The sequence below is a fragment of the Myotis yumanensis genome, unplaced genomic scaffold (assembly GCF_028538775.1).
Source record: "Myotis yumanensis isolate MYYU_CA2020_CCGP unplaced genomic scaffold, mMyoYum1.0.hap1 SCAF_15, whole genome shotgun sequence".
Taxonomy (NCBI): domain Eukaryota; kingdom Metazoa; phylum Chordata; class Mammalia; order Chiroptera; family Vespertilionidae; genus Myotis; species Myotis yumanensis.
Window position 1 is genome coordinate 16670143 of NW_027223766.1, and position 26882 is coordinate 16697024.

At 38.5% G+C, this 26882-nt stretch overlaps 1 protein-coding gene across 4 annotated transcripts; it reads left to right on the forward strand.

The window, feature by feature from the left end:
- The first annotated feature begins 883 nt into the window (after positions 1–883).
- On the forward strand, positions 884–26785 carry TRAM1 (translocation associated membrane protein 1). 4 transcript variants are annotated; one of them, XM_070392723.1, is made up of 11 exons: positions 884–1173; positions 8792–8855; positions 10540–10658; positions 10771–10887; positions 12081–12139; positions 14252–14336; positions 20304–20374; positions 20466–20570; positions 21367–21510; positions 21813–21970; positions 25202–26785. In XM_070392723.1, exons 1-11 carry the CDS (start codon positions 1051–1053, stop codon positions 25273–25275), a joined length of 1119 nt encoding a protein of 372 aa, XP_070248824.1. In that variant the 5' UTR covers positions 884–1050; the 3' UTR covers positions 25276–26785. The 4 variants fall into 4 exon arrangements, with proteins under 4 accessions (XP_070248824.1, XP_070248823.1, XP_070248825.1 ...); XM_070392722.1 differs by having other exon boundaries at positions 885–1173; positions 10537–10658; XM_070392725.1 differs by lacking the exon at positions 884–1173 and adding an exon at positions 1769–1791 and having other exon boundaries at positions 10537–10658.
- Positions 26786–26882: the final 97 nt, after the last annotated feature.

Genomic DNA, 26882 nt, shown 5'->3' on the forward strand with positions numbered 1-26882 from the left:
GTTTAAAGTTTTCCCACCGCTAGACTGAAAGCCCATCAGAATAGGTTAATTTGTATTTTTAATTCAGTTCTGTATCCCCAGTGCCTAGCTCCCCAATAAATATTCTTTGAATAAATGAATGCATAAATGAATGCGGAAATCAAGACTCATAGAGTTTACGTAACTTGTTCATGATCACACAGATAATAAGTGGCAGAATTCTGGTTCAAAAACCCACATTCTTAGCCCAGCCAATGTGTCTCAGTGGGTCACCAAATATATATATGTTTTGTTTTTAAATAAGTGACACTCTGCCGAAACCGGTTTGGCTCAGTGGATAGAGCGTCGGCCTGCGGACTGAAAGGTCCCAGGTTCGATTCCGGTCAAGGGCATGTACCTGGGTTGCGGGCACATCCCCGTTCGGGATGTGCAGGAGGCAGCTGACCGATGTTTCTCTCTCATCGATGTTTCTAACTCTCTATCCCTCTCCCTTCCTCTCTGTAAAAAATCAATAAAATATATTTTTAAAAAAATAAAAAAGAAGTGACACTCAACAAGGAAGCAGGCACTGACAACCCAGCCCAAGGTAGCCAGGAGGGCGGGAAAGCATGCCTGCGGCCCTGCCCGCCACAACACGTGGCGGTCAGCGCCCGGGCTGGGGATTTAGCCTGCTCACTCCGCTCACGAAGTTTGTGCCTCAACCCCTGGTCTGGCGCGGAGCAGGGGTGGCACGCTGCTTGGCGCAGGCTTCTGCCCTCGCCGGCCGGTACTTCCGGCCTCCGGTCGCCAGGCGGCGCTGTGGGCTGACAGGGGCGACCGCGGCACAGGCGAGCGCCGCCTCCCTGCTGCGCATGCTCGTCCCGCCGTGGGCTCGCTTTTTTTTTTTTTTTTTTTTTCCGGGCGGCCCCGGCGGCTGCGTACTGGCTGTGGGATGGGAAGTGAAGCCCCAGCGAGCGGCCGCGGCGGGGCTGTGAGGAGCAGCCAGGGGGAGGCGGCGGCGGCGGCTGGTCGGTGAGCAGCGGGAAGACCGGAGCCGGACGGAGCACCTGCAGCGCGGGCGGCGGCTTCACCATGGCGATTCGCAGGAAGAGCACCAAGAGCCCCCCGATCCTCAGCCACGAATTCATCCTGCAGAATCACGCGGACATCGTCTCCTGTGTGGCGATGGTCTTCCTGCTGGGGCTCATGTTCGAGGTGAGCCCGCCCCGCGCCCCAACCGCCTGGGCGCCTGGGATCGCGGGGCGGAGGTGCCGGCCCCCTGGGGTGCGGGCCTGGGGCCGCGGGGCCTGGCCGGGGTCCGCTGCGCCGCCCCCCGCCGCGGACGCGCTGCCCTCCCTCCCCTCCTTCTCCTCCCTCCCCTCCCGCCGCCGCCGCCCCCTGCGCCGCGCAGTTCCTGGTTCCCGCGGAGGGTTACGTGGCAGCCGGCGAGGGGCCGAGGCGGCGGGGGCGGCCCAGCGCTGCCGAGCTGGCTCCGGCGGGGGCGGGGGGCTGGCCGGCCTGGCGCCGGGCTTGTCCCGGGCGAGGGCTGGGGTGACGTGGAGGCCAGGCCTGGGGGGCGGGGGGGGGGCGGACCGGAGGCCATGCGTGCCGCGGGGGCGGGTGGGGGTCCCAGCAGCCCCGAGTTTGGGGGTGAATGAGAACCAGCGGAGCCTGGCGGGTGCTGCCCACGGGCGGGGCGGCGGCCGCGGGGCCGCACGAGGGTGGCCGTTCTCCGCTCCGGGGCCGGCAGAGTCGCCAGCCGGTGACCCAACTTTCTGCCCCGCCGCTGGCTTTCTCCGTCAAGAAGCCAGAGCTGGTCCCGACAGCGAGGCCGTGAGCCGCGGGGCCGCGGGGCCGAGGGGCCGGGCGGTTCCTGTGGTTCCCGGCGGCGGGGGAGGCTGCAGGTGCCGGGAGGGTGTGCGTTCATTCCCTCCCCCGGACCCGGGCTGGGGACTCGCCGACAGCTGTTGCCTGTGGGTGATGCGCTCGGCGGGGCGGCAGCCTCCGGCTCTCCCCCCTCGCCCCCTAGTAGACACGCCCGTCCCCTCCCCTCTCTCCCTTTTGTATTTTTCTCCAAAGCCCCTGCGCCCTGTCCCATGTACTTACCTTATTTATTGACCCCCCGCCCGTCCCCCCTCCTGGAAGGTAAGGCCCGACGGTGTGTCACGTTTCCAGGGCCCGGAATAGGGCCTGGGTGTAGCAGCTGCTGAACTATTTGTTGAATGAGGGACGTTACGAATTCTGGAAAGAAAAAGAAAAAAGAAAAGAAAAAAACTAGTGGAACGAGGCTGCCAATGACCAAAGGATGAGTGAAATTTTTCAATGTAGTCCATATAAGCTTTTTAATGTTGTTATCGGGTAACTTAATATGTATTTTAATTTATTTTTGCTTTTCTTCAAATGGGCTATTCTGACTATAGATTTTTTTAAGTTCCTGGCGGTGTCATTGATTTCCGCTTAGTCTCTTGTGGAGGAGGGAGTAGGTGTAGAGGAAGGAAAGGTGGAAGGGAGCTCGCTCCGCTGCAGGCCGGGCCCGCGCTGCTTACCTGCTCGGTGACCGAAGGCCCAGCCCCGGGTTCTGCTCCGGGTTCTGCTCCGAGTCAGGACAGAACGTCACCTGTGCTGTGGTGTGAAGGCGCCATGCGAGGACCGTGTGAATGCATGACGTTACTAAAAGTGCAGTGCTCGACATTTGTACTCCCTTTCTGAGTTTTCTGTTTATTTGTACTTTCTGCTTTGTTATTAGAGGTAATACTTTTGTGGTCTGGCCGGGCAGCTCAGTTGGTGAGAGCCTTGTCCCAAAACACCAAGGTTGCCCATAGGATCCCCAGTCAAGGCACATACAATAATCAACCAAGGAATGTATAAATAAATGCAGCAACAAATCAATATTTCTCTCTTTCTCCTTCTCTCCCACTCTCTCCTAAAATCAATAAATAGAAATATTTTTCAAAAAAGAAATATTACTTTGTATAAATTTCTCATCATCCATCTCCATATGGTAAGAATTCCTCACTTTAAAGATATAATATAGGAGTACTGTTAACTGCAAGGTATGTTTACAATGCTTTGAATTAAATGGAATATAAATCAGGAATACTGACCCTTAGAAAAGGCTAACTTTGCTTTTATGTAAGATATTTCACATTGTCTTATCACAATTCTAGGGAAATTCACCATCTGTACCTTGTCTCGTGTGTTAATGATTTTTTAACAGTGAGTGGTTTTTTGCCCTTATGTAAATATGTAAAATTTGTACAGCTAAATAGATACAACAACGATCTAAAAAGTTTTTAGGGTCAGTTCAAAAGAACATTAAAGTAGTATACAGGAAAGGGAAGTTTGTGCACGTTGTACATTTTTCTTACCATATGTTACAGTTTTAGGATTTGAAAGCATGTTATCTACATACAAGGAAAAATGGAAAATTATTTTAAAATAATTGCTTATAGCCCTGGCCAGGTAGCTCAGTTGGTTAGAACATTGTCCCATCCATCAAGGTTTTGGGTTCCATCCCTAATTAGGGCACATACACACATACAAGGAGAAACCAATGAATGCATAAGTAAGTGAAACAACAAATCAATATTTCTCTTCCTCTCTCCTTTTCCCTCTCCCTCTTTCTAAAATCAATAAATTGAAAATAAGTAAATAAAAAATAAAAAAACTGCAGATAAATCTCCAAGTTAACAATTATAGAATGACAGTAATTGTGCTAGAATAATAGAAAAGTCGATGTTTTTGCAGTAGAGCTAAGCCTTTTGTGTGACTATATTGAGGACATGTCAGGATTTATGGTGAAATTGACAAAGCAATAATAGATACTATATTACTAGCCAAAATGTAGAATCAATATAGAAATACTATCAAAGCATAGATGGTAGAGCTTAAGGGTTCCATGTTCAAGTTAGAGCTTTACAGCTTGCAAACTGGATGACCTAAGCTTTAGGTCCTAAGGCATGTCATTTAACTTCTCAGAATTATTTCCTTCTCTGTAAAATGGGGCTCGTTGACAAACTCAGAGAATAAAATTACTATGTGTAATGCCTATCTAGTTCAGTGGCATACAAGAGACATGCCATAAGTGGTAGCTGTTATTATTCCTTAGATATTTATCAAAGTGGGAAGATACAAGACAGCATTTTTATGTGAGAGAAGGGTCCAACCATTAGTATTTAAAGAGATGATACAGGGTGGGGCAAAAGTAGGTTTACATTTGTTCCTATGGAAAATAATACAATAATAAACTTGTGTTTTATGTCTCACAACTGCAAACCTACTTTGGCCCCACCCTGTATATACTGAAAAGAGTGATGGAGTAGTAGTATGTTTGGGGGAAATGTAAGACTTTAATTTCCAGGAAACTTTGCGATATCAAAAATTGCTTATGAAATTTGAAATCATGTTTTTAGTATAGTCAGCATCTGTCCACATAATGCAAATTATGGTCTATAATTAGTGGCTTCGTATATGAGTTAGGAAAGTTTGAACAGTTGAAAAATGTAAGAATACTTGGGAAGCTTTCTGAAAGTGAAGCTAGAGAGGAGTTGTGGGTTTCCAAGAGGAATATTTTCTTCTGGAAGGGAGTTACTTTCCAGGTATTCAGGAGTCTAGGTTGTGTGGGCCGTGGAGGTTTGGGGGACATTTACAGTTACAACCACCTTGGAATAGTTTTTGGAGGTTTATTTTTAAGCATGACTTGTCTTAATACCAACATTTTCTATAAACTGCTGGGAAAGTGGAATTTGGTATTCAGAAATTGTCCTTTTATCTTTCAGGCACCCGGTCAATGTAATAGTCACACCAACCTCTAACAAGTACAAAATACTAACCCCTCTTTAAGAAATATATGATAGTCTTGATGTTGCATCCAACATAGAATTAAACAGTTCATTAGAGTTTGTGGTAACCTACTTAAGATGTATCTGAATAAGTCATTTTTTTTTCTTGTAAATGGCGAATGGTGCTGTAAATGTCCAGAATTGCCATAAATGCAGTAATTTTACTTTTTAATCACTATATATTTCTGTAGTATATTTTAATCCAGGCTAATTTGTCTTACTATTAATTAATTGTAAAATTAGTTTAAAGCATTGCTGGCTGTAGTGTGTGGCTTAGGGGGCTTAGAAATGGTTCAGAATGTGATGAGAGAGAGAAACATCAATGATGAGAGAGAATTATTGATTGGCCCCCACTGGGGATCAAGCCCGCAACCCAGACATGTGCCCGTGACCAGGAGTCAAACCGTAACCTCCTGGTTCATAGGTTGACACTCAACCACTGAGCCACCCTGGCCAGGCTTCTTCTTCTTCTTCTTCTACTTAATGTCACATGATAAACTAGCTGAAGACCAGACTTTAATTTTATTTGGAAGCCTAGCATAAAAGGATAATCTAATTTGTTTTTGCTTTTGGTATTTGATATTCAATTAATCTTTGAAGAATTTCACTTGTCATTTGTAAGGGCCTCTTAAAAAGTTGTCTTGTCTTTGTAGCCGTGACCTCATATACTAAACTAGAAACGGGGGTGTGAGTGTGTGTTTTATGTGTTTATGTTTATATATATGAAAGTCTAAACAAAGATATTAAAAAATGAAGTTTAGTAATCAATCAACTTTATTAAAAAGAATAGCATGAAAGCAGTGTCACCCAAGAAATTCATGCCATTACTCTGCTCTAATGCATCCATGTGAATGATTCAAATTATAACAAGCCTTACTGGCTTTTTCTATTCAAGTGACCTTTATATTTCTACCAGAGCTAAGTGACTCACTTTGGTGTCATATCCTGGGCTTTATCACACAGACCTGCTTATTTCCAGATCCTGAATTTTAGTGTAGCAGAGGCTCAGCCACAACTTACCTGTTCACCTTCATTCTGCTTCTCACTTGCCCGCTCTCCAGCCAGTCCGAGCTTCCATAGTCCCTTGGCCCCTTTCCTTTTCTCCAGTATGTTAGCCCCTCCTTGCTTTGCTTTCTCTGCAGACTTGAACTACTTATCCACACTCTCCCTCAGCTCCATTTCCCTCTTGGTCTTTCTCTCCATCATCCTGCATAGCCAACCATCTTCCCAGCCCGCCATCTGCCTTCCTGTGCCTCCCCATTTGTGGATTGCTAAAAATTGCCAGAGAAAGGCATACACTCATGTTGCCCCCACACAAGCTCAGTCTCTCCCATCATAAAAACAACATAAATCCTGACCTGACATCTGTCACTAGGTACCACTGTGTTCCTCTTCTGTTCCTCAGTTCACTGTGATTGGCTTTCGCTCTCATTACTTTGTTGAGACGACTCAAGCCGTGACCACGACTTCTAAGATTGTCCGTTCCATTGCACTCTTTTCCCGCCACATGTTCTTTGAAACTTTGACTTTATTAACCACATCTTTTTGAAATGTTTGCCCCTTGGCTTTTGGGGCATCAAGCTCTCTTCATTCTCTTTCTGCCTCTCTGATCATTTCTTATTTTGCCACCAGCTTTTTCTGTGCCCACTCTACAGTCTGATGTCCTATTTGTCTATGAATACTGTACCCTGTCCATAGATGATTTATGTACTTTCAACAACTTCAGTTACTACCTGTAAATAGAGATGCCCAAGTCTTTAAGCTAGCGTCTCCCTGCAGAGTTCCAGGCTTAGGCTTTAGCTGCCTACAGAAATCTAAGTTTATCTAGAACTCAGTTTCTTCTCTTTTTCCTCAAACCTGCTGTTCCTTCTGTATTCCACATTTTTATTAATACCATTACTTTTCACTTAGGCTATAAGCATCAATACATAATCATTGACTCTTGCTTACCAAGCCTTATTCTGCTTTGAAAGTCCCACTTCTATCCCACTACCACTGCCTTAGTTCGGGCCTTATTATCTTTCATGTGCTCTGTTACAGAAGTTTTATACTTGACTTGCATACTTACTCCAGATTATATTGTATCTAGTATGTATATGCGTATATATATATAAAAGCCTAAGTGACCATTCAACCATCCGACTGGTAGCTATGACATGCACTGACCACCAGGGGGCAGACGCTCAACGCAGGAGCTGTTGAGCTGCAGTGACTTGGCAGCTGTGGTTCTTGGCAGACGCACCCGGAACCAGAGAGGAGGGAGCCTGATTCTGGGGTGCATCACCCAAGAACCGCCCTCTCACAATCCAGGACCCCTCGGAGGCGGCAGGGGGGGGCGGGGGGCGGAGAGCCAGTTTCGCCCGATCCCCGCAGGCCAGGCTGAGGGACCCCACTGGTGCACAAATCCGTGCACCGGCCTCTAGTTCAGTAATATTGAGCCATCACCTAATATGTGCCAGGCCTCATGCTAGTCTCTAGCATATGATGATGAGCAGAAACAGGCATGGTCCCAGCTCTTAACAGGGCTTACTTTCTAATGAGTGAGACAGAAATTGTTAATATAATTACACCAAGAGTATGTGTTTTGAAAGGAAGACAGTTCTCTGAGATAATTTAACAAAGGAAATGACCTGCTCTAAGGGACAGGACAGGCTTCCTTGAAAAGGTGTGACTGAACTAGGATCTGAAGGGTGAAGGTTTCCTAGCAGTTTTAGGTAGAGCTGCACAGACTCTGTGATAGGAGGAATGCCACAGACAAGAGAACAGGAGGAAATGGTCAGAGATGAGGCTGGATGCTGGAGGCCGAGGGGAAGGGTCAGACCATGGATTGTTGTTTGGGGCACATTGGAGATTTTGTTCATCTGAGAAAGAACAGGAATCTAGTGAAGTATTTTCGGGCGGAGGGTGCCCATGGGGAGATGTGTTAACATGATCAGAAGATGATTCTGGTTGCAGTGTGGAGTCTGGGTCCAAGGAGACTTGAGAAACCACTTAGTAAGCCACAGCCAGCTACTAAAAAGCACATATGAACTTCCCTCTCCTCAAAATTCTCCAGTCTAAAATAAAATCTAAACTTACTTTGATCAAGAAACAAGGTCCTTTCTAGCACTGATAGCTTGTCTAGGTTTTTCTACCACTTCTGATGTGTGCCCATGCCAGGCCTGTGTTTATTGCTATTTGACTTTTGCACTTTCTGTCTCTTCTGCCTACACTGCCCTCTTCATCCCCCTCGTCAACTTATTTTCCAACGAGACAACTCCCTCACCCTCACCACATCCTCTCAGAAACCTTTCCAGAACATGCTTCATTCCCCACCCAAGAAAAATACAAAAAACAAAACAGTTTGTTTATTCTGAATATCCATTGGCACTGATGCTATAGTATTATAATAATTTTGTCTTCTTGGCCCAACTAAGCTCGTAGTCATCAAGGATTGTATCATTCACCTTTGTTTTATTTTTGTCTGGTACCTATAAATATTCAGTAAGCATTCAGTATTTCTCTTCTGACCGCTTTACTTTTACCAGTAGTTGGGTCAGTTAAATGTTTATTGACCACTTAGTTATGCCAGGTGTGTGGGAGATCAACACACATACACCACAAACCCTTTGATCCTTGTCATGGCTACTGTGTTCCCATTTCTTTTAATTTACATTAACATTTTTTTCTTGCTATAACCTGTGTGTTCATTAGTCTAGAGTAGAGAAACTATCTTTCAAATCACCATTTAGTGGATCTGCAGAGAGTATTTCTTTTGAACTCTTGAAGTTAGGAGTGAATTACACAATCTCATGTGAACTGCAGAATGCTCTTAATGTGAGCTCCCATCCTCAATTCCTTGGTGATCAAGAATTCCATTTGTGCCTCTCAGGGTGCCACAGGAACTAGGGTGCCCTTGGTTCTTAGATTTGGGGACAGAAGCTGTAATATTTTCCCCCTGATCAACTATTGATAGGTAACAAATTGACTTGATCTTTTTTTTTTCTTTCTAGATATCAGCAAAAGTTGCTATCATTTTTGTTACTCTTCAGTACAATGTTACCCTCCCTGCAACAGGTAAGTAGTTTTCTTTTAGAATTGTCTACTTAAGTAGAAAGGTTCACTTGGACAAACTGGGAAATTTCCGTGAACACTAGGTTCTTCATTAATTTTCACAAATCTTATTCATGATTAGACTGAACATTATTTTGGTATTTTTGTAATGTAAGATCTGATGCTTTTGGTTGACTTCACCCTATGTACTATATGGAAATCAGTTTTTATGTGTTTAGTGTTTGTTGTACATTTTTGTAAATGAGCTTGAAATTCTGTCAAAGAACTTTTTTTTTTTTTTGCCTTCTCTTCCCTTTAGCATAGATATTTTACATTTGTTTAAAATATCATTGTTCAGCCAAGGTTTCTGAAGGCACAATGTTTAGTTTCAGTTTTTCCAACCAGTGAGTTATGATTTAGACCTATAATAACAATCCTTTTAAGCCTATTTTATTTTCAGCTTTTTTGTCGTGCTCTACCTATAACATTATTTCAGTTACGATGTCAGTAAGCTCTAGGGGTAATTTGGTAATAGCACCTAAACTATACTTTTAGGTTTCATTTCAAAAAGGTTTTTCTAAATTATACTATGTGAAAATCAAGTTGTTACTGGAAGTTGATTGTAGTTGAAAACAGTAATATAACTAACTAGCATGGGGGAGGAATGGGGTATTCAGTTCATAAAATAGTAACATATTCAGGCAGTAAACTTGCCCTGAATTTCTCTATTTAAAATGTAAGATGAGCCCTAGCCGATTTGGTTCAGTGGATAGAGCGTTGGCCTGCGGACTGAAGGGTCCTAGGTTTGATTCCGGCCAAGGGCACCTGCCTGGGTAGTGGGCTCGATCCCCAGTTGGGAGCGTGCAGGAGGCAGCTGATCAGTGATTCTCTCTCATCATCGATGTTTCTATCTCTCCTTCTCTCTTCCTCTCTGAAATCAATAAAAATATATTTAAAAATAAAATAAAATGTAAGATGAATTATGTAACATTGAGTTGGGTTTTTCCCATTATATATAGTTTTGTAAATACTTGATTTAGTGATTTAGATATCAGATAACTGAGAACCACAAAGTTGTTTTGAAATTTGAATAAGCCAGAGAAAAATGAAGCACTTTACCAACTCCTAAGTATTTGATTAAGCTTTGTTCTAAACAATTACAGCAATTTCAAGGATTAGAAACAATTTTAAGAAGCAGTTGCCTTTATCTCTACAGTGTATAGATCAAAACTAAATCAAATTCAGGTTAAATCTCTTTTTCCTTCAGAATCATAATGAGATGTCTAGTTGGAAAGTAGAGGTAGAAAGTAGAAAATTTCAAAAGTTCTTTAAAAATACAGGCAGATGGGCTAAGTGTAACCTAATCTCTACGCCTGGGATAATGTCAATTTTACAATCTTCCCAAGGAGCTGAGTGTGGCCACCCCCCTCCTGTTTTTTGGTTTTTGATGGCTGTGACTAACATAACATGTGTCAAGTCTTTGTAAGTAATTTTTGAAGCTTTCAATTCCTAGATAGTCTCCTCAATTTTCATTGTTGCCATGACTCAAGATGTCCAAAAGCAAATTACCATGATGTTTCTGTAGTACTTATTTATTAGGTTAATCATCTTTTGTTTGTTTCCATAACTATGTTGTACTTAGTGCTGTTTTTATAATCTCATGTATATTTTTGTGTATGTGTGTCCTGTCCTTTTTGGCCTTCAGAAGAACAAGCTACTGAATCAGCATCTTTTTATTACTATGGTATCAAAGATTTGGCTACAATTTTCTTCTACATGCTAGTGGCGATAATTGTTCATGCCATAATTCAAGAGTATGTGTTGGATGTAAGTATACAATCTTAGAAATCTATACTTTGTAAAATACTAGCTCTCCATACTATGATTGTCATGTTAAATATATTTTATAATCTTAATTATTGATTGTTTTTATTTTTAGAAAATTAACAGGCGAATGCACTTCTCCAAAACGAAACACAGCAAGTTTAATGAATCTGGTCAGCTTAGTGCATTCTACCTCTTTTCTTGTATTTGGGGCACATTCATTCTAGTATCTGTAAGTATATACTATGCTTAAATTTTCATTTCTTAAAGTATTTACATTATATACCCAGAACAGAAAATGAAATCCTGTTCTATTTTTTAATGTAAGCAAACCCTAAACCTTAGAAAATCCCTCTTCTATTGCTATATAAGATTAAGTATTCTACTAGTGAACTAATGTAAAGCAAGTTTCATGGATAAGTCTCTCTTAGTTTTTATACAGCAAAAATTCTAAACCATGTTTAATGCTTGAGAAAGCCTTATTTGTAGTCAGTTGAATGTTATTTTATATCTTGTAGTCATTTTCAGGCATCGCTGTATTAGCACAAAGGGTAAGATGTCAGTGATACCTATGCTAGGTTACATTAGTTGTAATGTTTCTAGCCATTTCCCCCTTTAAGAACAGTTCAGATATTTTCCAAGCAACTTAAATTGTTGATTAGCTTTGCAGTTAAGGCAATCTAAACCTTTAAATGTATCATTCTAACTAATGAGGGGGAAAGCAGTATCAACCTTAGTGTTAGTACTCCTGAGTTAACATATTTTTTAGTTTGTCAGGACACAATTTTTTAACTACCATGTTAGAGATAAATAAATAGGCAAAGTGAATTTTATCTTGAAGATTTGTTTTAAAAACTAAAAGTGATAAACAAAAACAAAGTGTTATATTTCATTGGGAAAAAATTCTTATTAAAGATGGTTCACTTTAGATTTTTTTTCCTTATGCAATAATTCTCACTGACTAGATATGGTTATCTAAGAAAAAGATTTGGTGGCTATGTGGACATAATCTATAAAACTTGGCAGCACCTTGATCTTCCATCTCCTGGCTACCTCTTTCCCGAAACCCTCTGATTACCCAAGATATAATCCATCTCTCCTGCAGCTATTGTACCTCTGTTATGGACTATTTCTGTTTTTTTGGTTCGTTGATGTTTGTTTGCATACATGTATTTTTTACTCTACTGGACTGAAAGAATTTAGAAGGCCAAGAATTATGTCTTATTTGACTTCGAACATCCATTGATTTTCACTTCACTAAAGTAAGCAATTCAGCTGAGTTGACAAAACTAAAACAACTGAAGAGTTTGACTTTGGGGGCTTTTTAGAACTTGACATAGGGAGTTTAAGAAATGAAAATATTGTCTTATTTTCCAAGAAGTTTGCATTATACTAATAGACTAATTTTTATATCTTCTTTCTTAGGAAAACTACATCTCAGACCCAACTATCTTGTGGAGGTCTTATCCCCCTAACCTGATGACGTAAGTTATTTCTAGCAGGCTTTTCTTAATTAAGGACCATGATCATGTCACTTTTAAGTAGAATTCATTCTTAATCTCTTTAAAACTTTAGGCGAATGCATACAATAGTATGTCTTTGGCAGGCCTGCTGCCATAGGAAAAAAATTCCTGTGTGCTTTTATCATGAATGTAATCTTTTCAGTATGTTTGTTAGCTTGAGAATTCTGATTATAACAATCTTAATTTAGTACTCGTGTCCCTTTCTTCTCCCTCATCCTTTCTCCTCTTTGCTGCTCCATCTTCTCCATAGGTTTGCTCTTTTTCTTTGCCTCGGATTCTTCACTCTTTCACTCTTTTATTCTCTTACACTATAAGCTTGAGGGTGGGAATTGTTTCTTTCTAGCCCCCAAGGTTTCTATATGGTGCTTTAAGAAGCTTATTAGCTACAAAGGCATTCAACTATATTATTCAATCTTCAAGCTGAGCTCTAGAACAACTATTCCAGATTTTTCTCGTACTTGGCCTGTATTATTTTTTGCTTTTCTGAATTTGTCATTGTGATGTATAATATTTTATGTAGTATCTATATATTGTTGTGTCATTTATGTAAGTCTTATATTGTGCCCATGCCCACCAAGACTGTGTGCCTTGACAGCAGTAGAAACTCTGTTTATTCTCTGACCTCTGTCATGCTGGGCTGTAGGTGCTTATCACCTAGACTTGGAGAAAAGATGTGAAGGGAATGCCATGGCCAGGCATGTCTTCATATCTTCAAGGCCAGCAGTAATGTCCATTCTGCTGAATCATTGTAACTTTTTTTTTTTTTCCTTTCTTTTTCTTTTTTTCTTTTAAATACATTTTACTGATTTCTTACAGAGAGGAAGGGAGAGGGACAGAGAGCCAGAAACACCGATGAGAGAGAAACACCAATCAGCTGCCTCCTGCACATCTCCCACTGGGGATGTGTCCGCAACCAAGGCACATGCCCTTGACCGGAACCGACCCGGGACCCCTCAGTCCGCAGGCCAACGCTCCATCCACTGAGCCAAACCGGCCTCGGCCATTGTAACTTTTTAAAGTTATATCAATTCAATGAACTTTTATAGAATGGGTTATAAACATCATATTTATGTGGGACTGTATTTCTTCCCTCCCCCCTCCCTGGAAATTATTTCACATTAGCTTTGAAGTTTCTATTTTAGCCTCTGGAGGAGGAGGAGAAGGGAGAATAGAGAGAGCAGAAGGACTAGAGGGTACAGTGTAAAGAGGAGACTAGTGACTCCAGACTGATTAGAATATATCTCTTGGGGAACCTTCTTTGCCTTATTGCTTTCTTTAATCCTGGTTGACCTCCATTTGTTTGGGACTCTCAGTGTTCCATCCAGGTAGTTACCATATTTCACTAAGAGAAAGGCCAGGGGATATTTGACATTGGGATTATTCTAGTTTCAGGTGATTTTTAATCTGTGTGCCTTTGCTTTTATGTCAGTCGTGTGCCTTTCCCACTTCCCTTTTAATTTTATTCATTTCAGAGAGGAAGGAAGAGGGAGAGAGGAATAGAAACATCAATGATAAGAGAATCATTGATTGGCTGCCTCCTGCATGCCCCCTACTGGGGATCGAGTCCACAACCCAGGCAAGTGTCCTGACTAGGAATCTGAGCCATGACCTCCTGGTTCATAGGTCGCTGCTCAACCACTGAGCCATGCTGGCCCGGCTCCCACTTCCCTTTTGATGAAACTTTCTGAATCTGTGGTTTGAGTCCCTCAGTCATGATCCGTATGTGTTCAGTAGCTAACATGACACACGAATCAGTATTAATTATCTAATAGACCCAGGGCTCTGGTTCCTTCCAGCTAGCTTGCATGTTTACAGGGTTCTTCAGATGATGTCTTTGCTTCTGCTGCTTAATCCGGAGGAATTGACTGGTGGTAGAAATATCCCAGGGAGATAGGGGAAGTGGCTGAGGGAGAGTTGTTGAAAGGTGCATAGAGTATTAATTGTAAGGGCACCTGAAATGATAGTGCAAACATAACTACTTAGTATATCCTCAGTTTCAGTGTTCATTTTTAACTTTAGTCTTTAAAAATATCAGGCTTTAAAATGTATTTTTTACTTCCTTGTGTTACACAGATTTCAGGTGAAGTTTTTCTACATATTACAGTTGGCTTACTGGTTTCATGCTTTTCCTGAGCTCTACTTCCAGAAAACCAAAAAAGTAAGCTGGGATTTTGTGATTTTAAAATTATCTGTCATTTTTTTCCTTTCGTGTCTCTAACCTCCCTCTTACCTCAAGTCTTCCCCCATTCTTCTCCCAGCTCCCTTCTTTCCACAAAGACTAGGTATCCTTAAGTATTTATTGTGGGGGGGGGGGGGGGGCTTTATTTTTTACTAAAAGGGGGATCTTTTACATTAGACGTGCTAATTGCTTGTTTTAAAATTGTTACTAGTAATTTAAATAAATTAAATTTTGAAATGTCATATTAATTTCATATTATTGACATAAGGATTAATCAGATTTACCACAACTAACGGTTCTGTGTGTAATTCCCAAAGGAAAATTCAGTATTGAAACAAGTAAACCACAGTTAAATATTCACCAGTGAGGCTTTTCCTGACGTGGGTGGAGCATTCCCTTTTTAGCATGTGGGAGAGGTGTTTGTTTTATCTGGACAAATAAACTCCTGGGCACTGCAGTTTTCTTTTTTCCAGCTTTACCCTCCGTACTTCTGAAGTCAGACTTCCGTGATATTACAGAGCAACTTGATTTCCTTTATTGAACTCTTTCTCCTCTAAAATCTACGCTAGCTCCCTGTTACTTTAAACTAAAGTAGAGCTACTGACCTGTGCTCTAAGGGTCCCTCATCTGAGCTCCCCCTCTGGTCCCTTTCTCTTCTGCTCTCTCCTGTGCTTCATTCCCATTCATCTCTAATTTTATAACCCCAGCGCATCAGTTCTTTTTCCTGGAATACCTTTTCCCTATGATAAATTAACGAAGCACTTTTATTCCCTTTTGGGGGGAGAGATTATTTTAAAATTCCCATATATGAAATTGTATATGGATGAAGATAAGGATGAAGCAAGTTTGCTCATGAGTTAACAACAATTGAAGCTGGGTTATGGTTACATGGGGATTCATTTAACCCCCTATTTGTTTTATATGTACATATGTATACATTTTCCACATTTAAAACATTTTTTCATTGTCTGTAAGAAGCTTTCCCAAATAGAAATGTAACAACCCTTCCAGTGACCAGTTTATCTCTGCCTCCTCAATCACCACAGTCACTTCTTTCTAAATGTGCTATAAAGATTTCATGAGTATCGTGTTTTGATTTACTACTGTTTTGTGTTTGTGTTTTTTTGTGTTCTATGTGGTTGTCATATTGATGTGTCTGCTACGATGAAAAAACAGCACCACATTAGAGTCTTAGGTTGATTTCTTTTATAAAGTAGAATGTTTTTCTAGTTAAGTTGATTGTAAGGATTAGGATGATGATCCATAAAACCTTTGATCTCGAATTGTCTGAAGATAAAATTTGTAGACTCCCAATTTCCAGTAGCCCTTCCATATTCAGTAAGCTCTCAGTGTGAACCATGGATGTCCTAGAGCTACGCTGTCCAAACAGTAGCCACTGGTCCCATTTAAATTAATTAAAATGTAATAAAAACAAAATTCACTTTCTTGGTCACACGAGGCCTATCTCAGATTCCCATTAGCTGCATGTGGCTACACTGCCATTTTGGATAGCAGAGATGGAGAAGTTTCCATCCTTGCAGAAAGTGCTTTAGGACAGCGCTGCTGAAAAGCATAGTTTCTTGATGTCTTAGTGCCAGGGCTCAAGCATTGAAAGCTTTCTTCATATACTTGTATACCCATACCTCTGGGTTTTACTATTAATCCATATTCTATAGTTTGGTCATTGATCATGTAAGTAAAGAGGTATCTTTCAAAGTAATTGTTCATTTTAGTTCTTATCAGTTCCTGCCAGATGGCATTTCTCCAGAAATGCAATCTAATTTGTATGGAATAATTTGCATAACTTAGAACTTAACTGAAACTATTTTTAACACCTACATATTACAGTCAAAAGTAACTGTTTCAAGTAATTAACATAATTTGAAAGTAACAGCTGTATATGTGTTAAACAGTTTCTTAAAATTTACTCAGAAAATTATTTTTGGAAGAAATCTTTACTGGAAGAAACTAGCATAGTGATAGTTTTGAAACAATTCTACAGAGAAGTGAAGAAAGAACGGAACACTGTTAGTAGCAGTTCAAGAGGTATGTTAGTCACGAATAACTCAGTTTTTCTTGAGAATATTTTAATTACATGTAATATATGTGCTTCAATATAAACAACAATCCTCCATTTTGCCTATGAAAAGATTCAAAATATAATTTCCTTTTTTAAAATATATTTTTATTCATTTCAAACAGGAAGGGAGAGGGAGAGGGAGATAGAAACATCAGTGAGAGAGAATCATTGATTGGCTGCCTCCTGTCAGGGATTGAGCCTGAAACTTGGGAAATGTGTCCTGACCAGGAATCCAACCATGACCTCCTGGTTCATAAGTTGATGCCCAAACACTGAGTCACACCAGCCAGGCCAAAATGTAATTTCTTAGCCAAATTGAATATATGAAGTTTCAGGGAAGTATGGATGAAACAACCAAATGTTTTATTTCTGATATTTAGTTTATTTAATTTAATTATACATACATATAATTGTGTATAATAGAAAGTATATTAAATTAGAATAATGCTTTTTCCCCATTCCTACTTCTTGAAAATTATATTCACACTTTTCAAGTGCAAACTTGTTAATATGTCATTCATCATTAGAGCCACTTTTTGAATCATCTAGGTTCAGTGTTTCAAACTATACTATCTTTACTTCTGTCTTACTGATTCCTCCATTAAACCTCTATAAGCATTTAGAAATTATATTGACTAAAGTTTTTTTTTTAAGATGTCTTTATTGATTTCAGAGAGGAAGGGAGAGGGAGAGAGAGATAGAAACATCAGTGATGAGAGAATCATTGATTGGCTGTGTCCTGTATGCCCCACACTGGGGATCGAGCCCACAACCAAGGCATGTGCCGTTGACCGGAATTGAACCTTCAGGCTGATGCTCTATCCACTGAGCCAAACTGGCTAGGGCTTGACTAAGGTTTTTAAGGCTATTATTAGTATAGATTACTATACTGTGAGACCTTTGGAAAGATTTAAATATGAGATGGCTCCATCTGTAGTTTAAGGAGAGAGCTTTGCCTTATGTTTTGGCATATATATAATCCTCAGTTTAAAGTTTGTTTTGTAGTACAGTATAGTTAAGAAAGCATTTTTTTTAGAAAAATAGAAATTCACTAAGTATATGGCTGACCTTTCTAATTAAAAGTTGTTAGAATAACAACCAAAAATGTCACTTGAAGTTATTTATAATTTTAGAATTTGGTTTGACTTAGTGTTCTATATTTATTAGATTTTCCTTGAAACATTAGAATCAGAATTTTAAGTCATCATTCCATTATTTCATTCTTATGTAAACTACATGACCATTAGCATTAAGAATATATAAACAGTTAGCAAAGCTTTTCTAACACATTTTCATTATATATTTTTCCATTCGAGTATAAAAAAGTTTAACTTTTTTTTTCTTTTCATCTTCACCCAAGGATATGTTTGTTGATTTTAGAGAGAGAGGAACATCGATCGGTTACTTTGTACTCGTCCCAACTGGGGATCGAACCCACAACCTATGTGTATGCTCTGACCGGGAATCGAACCCGCAGCCTTTTTGGTGTACGGGACAATACTCTAATCACCTGAGCCATCCGGCTAGGGCATAAATGTTTATTAATCTCTCAACAAACAAACAAGTAAAGCCTCATTTCTTATTCCTGATAGGAAAAGTTTATTTACATAACAAAATCATATATAGCATATCATATATCAAGCATATATATAGCATATCAAATTACATTTATAACTGAGCTGTTCTGAAGTGATTATAACAGAAGAAAGAAATTCTCCTCTCTCCTTTGGTAAGGAGAAATATTATCAGAAGTTAGAAAATTATTTGGAAAGGACCTTAAGACTGCTTATTCTCAAAGATACTTCTCTCTAGTTGTACAAACCACTATAAACCTGGCATTATGTCTAGGAATTTTCCCTGAAAGTCCCCAAACATAGTTTTGTCTATAGGACCATTAGACTGTCTTATGTTCCACCTTTAACACTTGATATTTGTACCGTTATTACTAGAGGAGAGTTTTCAAGTTCAAAACTACACTTATAAAATCTCTACTCTTTCTCAGAAGACTCGATGAAGTAACTCTACTGAAATGACTAACATAGCCATACACACACACACACACACACACACACGTTTCTCCCACTATCCAAAAATAGAGTGCTCCATTTCTTTCATAAAAAGAAATGCCGTAAAGCAAAGCAGCAATTACCTTGCTAATGCTGCACAAAGTAACTCAAGATAAAACACAGATGCTCTTAGACACAGTTCAAAGCTATGGTGGCTCCATGCTGAGATGCTGGATGTAGTTCCTGGGGAAGGAGCTTGGGGGTCTACCTGCTCTTCTCTAAGGCTCACTGTCAGACATGCTAAATGCTCTTTACTTGTGGCCAATTTTTATTTAATCCTATTGGGATTTCTTTCGGTTATGAAAGCAGATGCTAATGTAGGGCTTCCATAAACTTGAAGTGGTGTAAATGAACTTTGGAAATGCCGAGGGATACCTGTATAGGGAAAACTGCCAAAATTAGGAGAGTTGAAATGCAGGGTACAGGCATTTCATAAATTAGCAAGTATTTATTGGGCCCATCACTCTGTTTTACAAATATTTTTCACTGCAACCCAAAATGAAAACTAGATTTTATGTCATGATTCTGTGTGTGTGTGTGTGTATAAAATCTGGAATAAAATTTTCATGAAATGATACAGTGTGCTTACTCTACACTCTAGCATTTTCTATTCTATTTTTTTTTAAATTCTTATAGGGTTGTTTTTTAATCATTTGTTCTTTTTTAAAAATATTTTTTACTGATTTCAGAGAGGAAGAGCGAGGGAGAGATAGAAACATTAATGATGAGAGAGAATCATTGATCAGCTGCCTCCTGCACATCCCCCTCTGCAACCCAGGCATGTGCCCTTGACCGGAATTGAGCCTGGGACCCTTCAGTCCGCAGGCCAACGCTCTATCCACTGAGCCAAACCAGCTAAGGCTCCATTTCATATTTTAAAAGAGGTTAATGTGATTCCCTAAATTGATTTTATGATCCACTAGTATGTCTTACATTTTTTTTATTATTTATTTATTTATTTATTTTATATTTTTATTGATTTCAGAGAAGAAGGGAGAGGGAGAGAGAGTTGGAAACATCAATGATGAGAGAATCATTGATCGGCTACCTCCTGCATGCCCCCACTTGAACCGAGCATACAACTTGGGCATGTGTCCTTGACTGGAATTGAACTTGGGACCCTTCAGTCCGCAGGCTGGCACTCTATCCACTGAGCCAGACCTGCTAGGGCTTGACTTACATTTTTAAAAAACACTGTTTCTAAGATAACTAGACTTCTAGGACTATGGGAGAATAAAAGAGAAGCAGAATTAAATGTGGATACGTGGCTTAGAGGGTTATTAAGAAAAGAAGGAAGAATAAACAATTAGATGGTATCGTAAGTGAGAAGATAAAATTTTAACCTTTGGTTTTAGTGACTATAACTGATAGTGAAAGGAATTAAAAGCATGACCTAAAAAATGTAAATACTGTTTTAGGTAAAACAAAAGCCTCTCTACCTCTAACCATAGCAATTTTAATATTAGAAGGACATTATCATGGGTATTAATAGTGTGTCATCTAATAAATGTTTATTATCAAAAGAACTATAGATCTTAGCATGCAAGGGATTTTGAATTCATCTGACTCAGACAAACCCAAGTATTAGTCACACGTTATAGATGAGGTAGCTGAAGCCAAACGAAATTAAATGATTTGCTAAATCATGCTGCTGATTGAGACGAGCAGTTGGGGTAGGGTGCAAGTGGCAGAATACCCTCAGGTCCTCTCTAACAGTCCATTTCTCACCCTACCACAGTGCTCCTAAGGAACAGAAATATGTCAGCACGTTTCACCTACAATGCAGTTTTCTGTTTACAGGAGGATATTCCTCGGCAGCTTGTCTACATAGGTCTTTACCTCTTTCACATTGCCGGAGCTTATCTTTTGAAGTAAGTTAGGATTTTTCGTGGGTGTGTATAGTATGTTAATCTGTCTTAGTTGATAAGTAACCTTTACATTTTAAATTTGTTCTTTTAACAGCTTGAATCATCTAGGACTTGTTCTTTTGGTGCCACATTATTTTGTGGAATTTCTTTTCCACATTTCCCGCCTGTTTTATTTCACTGATGAAAAGTATCAGAAAGGGTAAGTTGGTTAGCCATTCTATTTCTGCTGTAATTAAAGCCAGTGCCTATGTTGCCAAGGCCCATACTATGGGCAGTTTTATTACTTTATACGTTGTTAGTAGCAGCTTTAAATAAAATGAAACTAATAGCAACTCAGGTGGGTATTTTCTCTAAATGGAGTCTTTTTTTAGCTGGAGAGATATTATGTGGGAACTTGTAATCCTGAAGGCTTTTTGAGTATACTTTTCTAACTTCTCCAATCTTGCTTAATGCATGTTTTTCTTTTGGACAAGGTATTATAAGAAAGTGAATTTTCAGAAGAAAATGAAATAATAAATTATATAACCTTAAAAATATGAAAATACTTTGATGGGAAAATTGAACTGAAAAGAGAATTGAAGCGGTATTGTAAAGAGTGTAAAGTCTTTAAAAAAAACAAAAAGTAGAACTAGGACTCTTAAATGAGAATTGGGGTCCTACTTACAGCACAGCTTTTGTTGTGTTTTCTCCAGCAGTTTTCAAAATTACTATATATACCAGGAGTTGTGAAGGTCATTCTATGGAGTAAAAAGAGGATTAGCCAAACAAAAAATAAAACGTTTCTTTACTGGACCTCCTAGAACCTTAAATATGCTAATGTGTACCTCTGAGAGTGTGATAGGCAGCATCTTCCAGATATTTTACTTGCAGAATTATTTTTGCAGGAAAATAACAAACGTTGTTTTAATATGCATTTACTTAATAGAATCTGATTCCTACTAGAATATTTTCTTGTTGCAATTTTATGAATTTGACTTATGACATTTTTCTTCCAGCTTTTCTCTGTGGGCAGTTCTGTTTGTTTTGGGAAGACTTCTGACTTTAATTCTTTCAGTACTCACTGTTGGCTTTGGCCTTGCAAGAGCAGAGAACCAGAAGCTGGATTTCAGTACTGGAAACTTCAATGTGCTGGGCGTAAGGTACAGTCCATTTAAGATCTTTCTCACTTTGTACAGCTGTATAGTATGTATTATAAGTTTATGCCATGAAATACCTAAAAAATACGGAGGTTAGGGAAAATACTCATTTCATTTCATACCTGTTTTATATGTCTGAATTTAAATGCCAAAGCATTTATTTAACTTCTGGGATTAATTATTAATGGAATAATTATTTGGGAATTCAGCACTAAATTAATACTATCAAAACAAGATAGACCACTTTTTTAAGTAGAATTGTTTTGATGCACTCTGATAATTTGTTTATTTTTTCATATTCTCAGAATTGCTGTTCTGGCATCAATTTGCATTACCCAGGCATTCATGATGTGGAAGTTCATTAATTTTCAGCTTCGCAGGTGGAGAGAACATTCTACTTCTCAGGCACCAACTGTGAAGAAGAAGCCAACAGTGACAAAGGGCAGATCTAGAAAAGGAACAGGTTTGTATTCAGTAAGCAATGAAAAACCTGGAGTAGAAAACACTAAAATAAAAAATGTTTTGGCACTTATTTATAATGTTACTAAGATTTAAAATCCTATAGAGAAAATTGTATTCTACTTTTAAACAAAATTAGAGGCAAGGTAATCTTGCCCCATTCTACAGTGTGGTGGTTTCCTAAGGTCAGTTATTTCCCTCAAAAGCTGTCGACTCAGAAGCTTTCCCCACTTGATTATTCCAAACCACTATAAGCCAGTGTATTAGTATATGGGCAGTTTCAGTGATAGTTTGTGCTTTCAAGCATCTTACTCATACTAAAAAACAAAACCTCTTTACAGCTCTTTCCCATCTGCCCTTGCATTCCAAGTGGAATAGTTTGTGTGTGTGTGTGTCTTATTTAATAACATCTGATTGCTTGATCTTGTTCTGGACATTTCATATAAATGGAATCATACAATATGTGATCTTTTGAAAAGACTAATCTATTGAATTGTCTTGATGCTCTTGTTGAAAATCAGTTGATTTTAAAAGTAATTTATTTCTGGATTCTCAGTTCTATTTCCTTAATCTGTATGTCTATTCTTAATGCCAGTACCACACTGTGTGAATTACTATAGCTTTATAGTAAGTTTTGAAATTAGGAAATGTGAGTCATCCACTTTTATTCTTTTTTATGTTATTCTGTTTTATGTTTTTTATGTTAATATTTATGTTATTTTAAAATAGTTTGTTATTTTTTATGTTCTTTGCATTTCCATATGAATTTTATGATCACCTTGTCAATTTCTGCAAACAAGCTCACTGAGCTTTTGATGTGGACTACCTTGTATCTGTAGACTGCCTTGGATGAACCAAATATCTTTCCATTCGGGGGGTGGGAGGGATTTTTGATTTCTTTCAGCTAAATTTTAGTTCTCGTCGTTTGTCCTGTGCTTCTCTTAAATTTATTCTAAGCATTTTATTCATTTTTTATGCTCTTGCAAATAGAACTATCTTTTTAATATCAGTCTTGGGTTTTTCATTGCCAGTATGTAGAAGTACAATTGATTTTTGCATATTGATCTTGTATCCTGCAACATTGCTGAACTTATTAGATTATTTTATTATTTTAGTAGTTTTTGCATTTTCAGTTTACAGGATCATGTCATCTATAAATAGAGGATGTTTTACTACTTCTTATCTAATCTGGATGCATTTTATTTCATTTTTTCACCAAATACCCTGGCTGGAATGTCAAGAAAATTTTTAAATAGAAGTGGCAAGAGCAGACAGACTTCCTCCCCTTGTTCTTGATCTTAGGGGGAAAGCATCCAGTCTTTTACCATTAAGTATGTTACCTGTGGTTTTTTTCTAAATGGTCTTTATCGGGTTGAGAAAATTCCCTTCTATGCGATTATATTTTTTATTATGAAAGGCTTTTAAATTTTGTCACTTGCATTTTCTTCACCTACTGGGATAATCAAGTGGTTTTTGTCTTTTATTCTATTGATATCATAGCTTATATTAATTGATTTTTTAATGTTAAGTCAACAGTGCATTCCTGGAATAAATCTCACTTGGTCAAGGTATATAATACTCTTAAGGTGTTGCTTGATTTGGTTTTCTATTTTTTTAGCATTTTCACATTTATATTCATAAAGGATAATGATGTGTATTTTTTAATGTATTAATTATCAAATATAAATCCAATCTTGCATTCATGGCATAAACCCAAGTTGATGATGATAACATCATTTTTGCTAGATTGATTTCTTTTAATATTTTATTAGGATTTTTATATTTGTGTTCATGTAAAAGATTGGCCTGTAATTCTCTCCTTTTTTTTTCTTCTGGTAAAATAATCTTGTTATATTTTGGTATCAGGGTTACCCTAGCTTTACAGAAAATCTTGGGCAATTTTTCCTTTGTGTAACATCAGCATTATTTTTGAATGTTTGGAAGGATTCACCAGTAAAGCTGTCTAATCCAGAGCGATCTTTATTTTTTGTGTTTTTCCTTTTTTTTTTTAATATATTTTATTGATTTTTTACAGAGAGTTAGAAACATCGATGAGAGAGAAACATCGATCAGCTGCCTCCTGCACATCTCCCACTGGGGATGTGCCCACAACCCAGGTGCATGCCCTTGACCGGAATCGAACCTAGGACCTTTCAGTCCGCAGGCCGACACTCTATCCACTGAGCCAAACCGGTTTCGGCGTGTTTTTACTTTTTTATTGAATTTATTGAGGTGACTTTGGTTAATAAAATTACATGGGTTTCAGTGTACAATTCTATACCACATCATCTATATATTGTATTGTGTGTTCACTACCCCAAGTCATGTCTCCTTCCATTACCTAGAGTGTTGTTGTTTTTTCAGAGGAAGAAAGAGATAGAAACATCTATCTATCTATCTATCTATCTATCTACCTACATATAAGGCTAATATGCAAATTGTCCCTGCGGGGATTTGACCGGGAGCTCGATTGCTCACTATGATGTGCGCTGACCACCAGAGGGTGGCACAGAACGAAGAAGGCCCCAGCCGGCAGCCAGAAGGCCCCGATCGGCCCTTATCACTGGCCAGGCCTAGGGACCCTACCCATGCACGAATTTCGTGCACCGGACCTCTAGTCAATGATGAAAGTGAATCATTGATTGGCTGCCTCCTGCACACCCCTTGTGGGGAATCGAGCCTGCAACCCAGGCATGTGCTCTGACCAGGAGTCGAACCGTGACCTCCTGGTTCATAGATCGACACTCAACCACTGAGCCAAGCAGGCCAGGCCATGATACACTCTTAAACATAAGCAATCCTAAATGCCAACTTTTAGTATATTATAAGGAAACATAATCCCAAGAACTTTATCTGCTATCAAATGTGAAAGGGTTTTTATTTCTACCAAAAGCACTGTCATAGAGACTACTTAAAAATTCTTATAATTGCTTTTTAGAGTTTATCTTTAGTCACTTCTTTCTGCTTTCAATAGTAGTTCCTTTTTTTTATTATTGAGATCTAATAACATTATAGTTACATTCCCTTTAATTTGCTTCTTTCAATTCAGTGTTTAAATCAGGTTTTATGATGGGTTAAATGCTAGTAAAGATTACGTACTGGTGAATACGTTTTATCTAAGGGCATCAAAGTATATATTGGATTTTAAATTTTCTTCTCTGAAGGTACCTTTATGTATAAAGATATTTGTGTTTCTTCATGAAAGAGGGTAACACTGATTCTTTTTTCTTTTTAGAAAATGGTGTAAATGGAACAGTAACTTCAAATGGAGCAGACTCTCCTCGTAATAGAAAAGAGAAATCTTCATAATGAATGATAATCCAATTGATTAATGTCCCCAAAGAAATCTCCTTTGTACTATATCTTTCAGCACTAGAGATGTTTTTCTTTCCTGTTCTTAAAAATGCAGTTTGTGCTCTTTGATTCTCGCTATTGTACTGTTTCATGTATTTTTAAAGGGCAATTGAGGGGAGGATAATTACTATGAGTGAGAAAAATAGCTTAGCTTAGACTAAGCTACTTGCCTTTAAAATAGTTTAGGGACCACCACCATATTTTACTTTATTTTTTATCTTTGAACATTTTCTAATGATTTGGAGAGATAACTATTTGCAAAAATTCTACATATCAATGATACAGTTTCTTGGTCTCACTGATTTTTTATATTAGCAAGATGGCCTCTTCCAGCCAGGTCATATTTTTTAAGTTATCTTTCAGAGTAAAATGGAAATAATATAAAGTTGGATGTCAAACTTTAATATGTTTTCAGTGTTCTCTAATTTTTAGGAATTTTTGTAGCCTTTACACCAGGGAAAAAAAGATTTGTAAATTCGCCAAAATAATAGTGTGCTTTATTTTTTAGGTAGTGGTTGTTAGTGTTACATCCCTTTCTTTTTTTTTAAGGAAAAAACATACTATTGGTTACAGTGTGGAGATTTTTGCCATATTTGTTGAATCAAAATATCTTCTATTAACATAAAAGTACTTGTGAAGTAAAATCTTTCTTGTGCATTTTCAACACTTGTAAATGGGAAATCAGAAAATTAAATATTTACTACAAAGAAGAAAATCTGACATAGCCCTTTTTGATATGTTTATTAATAATGATTCTTAATGGGGCCTGTCTTAAGTTCAATATGCACAGCATCTTAAAAGAACATGTTTAACCTGCAGACCCTTTCTAAAAATAATGCCTATTTGATTTATATCTACAAAAAGAATGTCAGGTAATTTTATTTGGAAAACACTTAATACACTAACCTTAAAAAAAATTGAAAATTCAGGTGGATAAATAGTCTTAAAAGGAAATAGTGCTTTATGTTACAACTATAGCTTTGATCCCATCTTTAATTGAGAAGCATTTATCTGTATAAAACATATTTTTGGATAAAAAAAGATATATATTTGTATCTCTACAGAAAGTCTCTAAAACACATTTGAGTCAAATATTTGGTTCTCTTTTCTATAATTATCCTTTAAAATCCTTAGAGTATTTGCATTTTTGTTGTCTTTACATACATGTGTTGCTCCTTTCTGTGTTCATATCTTGTTCCCCACTTCTCACTTTTGTCACCAGCTCATCTTTGTGCCGTTTAGAGTGTAGAAGGTGCAGGCTATTGGGTCTGCAGGTAAGAAGTTGCCATGCTGCTAGGAAGTCGTGCTTTCCGTTTCCAGCTGTTTACCTACTTCCTGGGAAAAGTAGTAGTTCTCTGTAGCATCATGGAGTTTGGAACCAAATTTTTGCCATTAAAAACTGGCATTATATTGAACCATTCATTGAGAAATCAATCAAAATAAAAATTTTTACTTTTACAACCTATATCCTGGATGTTTTCTTCATTGTTAACAAGTTTTCATGCTATTTTAGAATATAAACTTTTTAAAATGTACCACGTTTACAGAATGCACTCTTGATA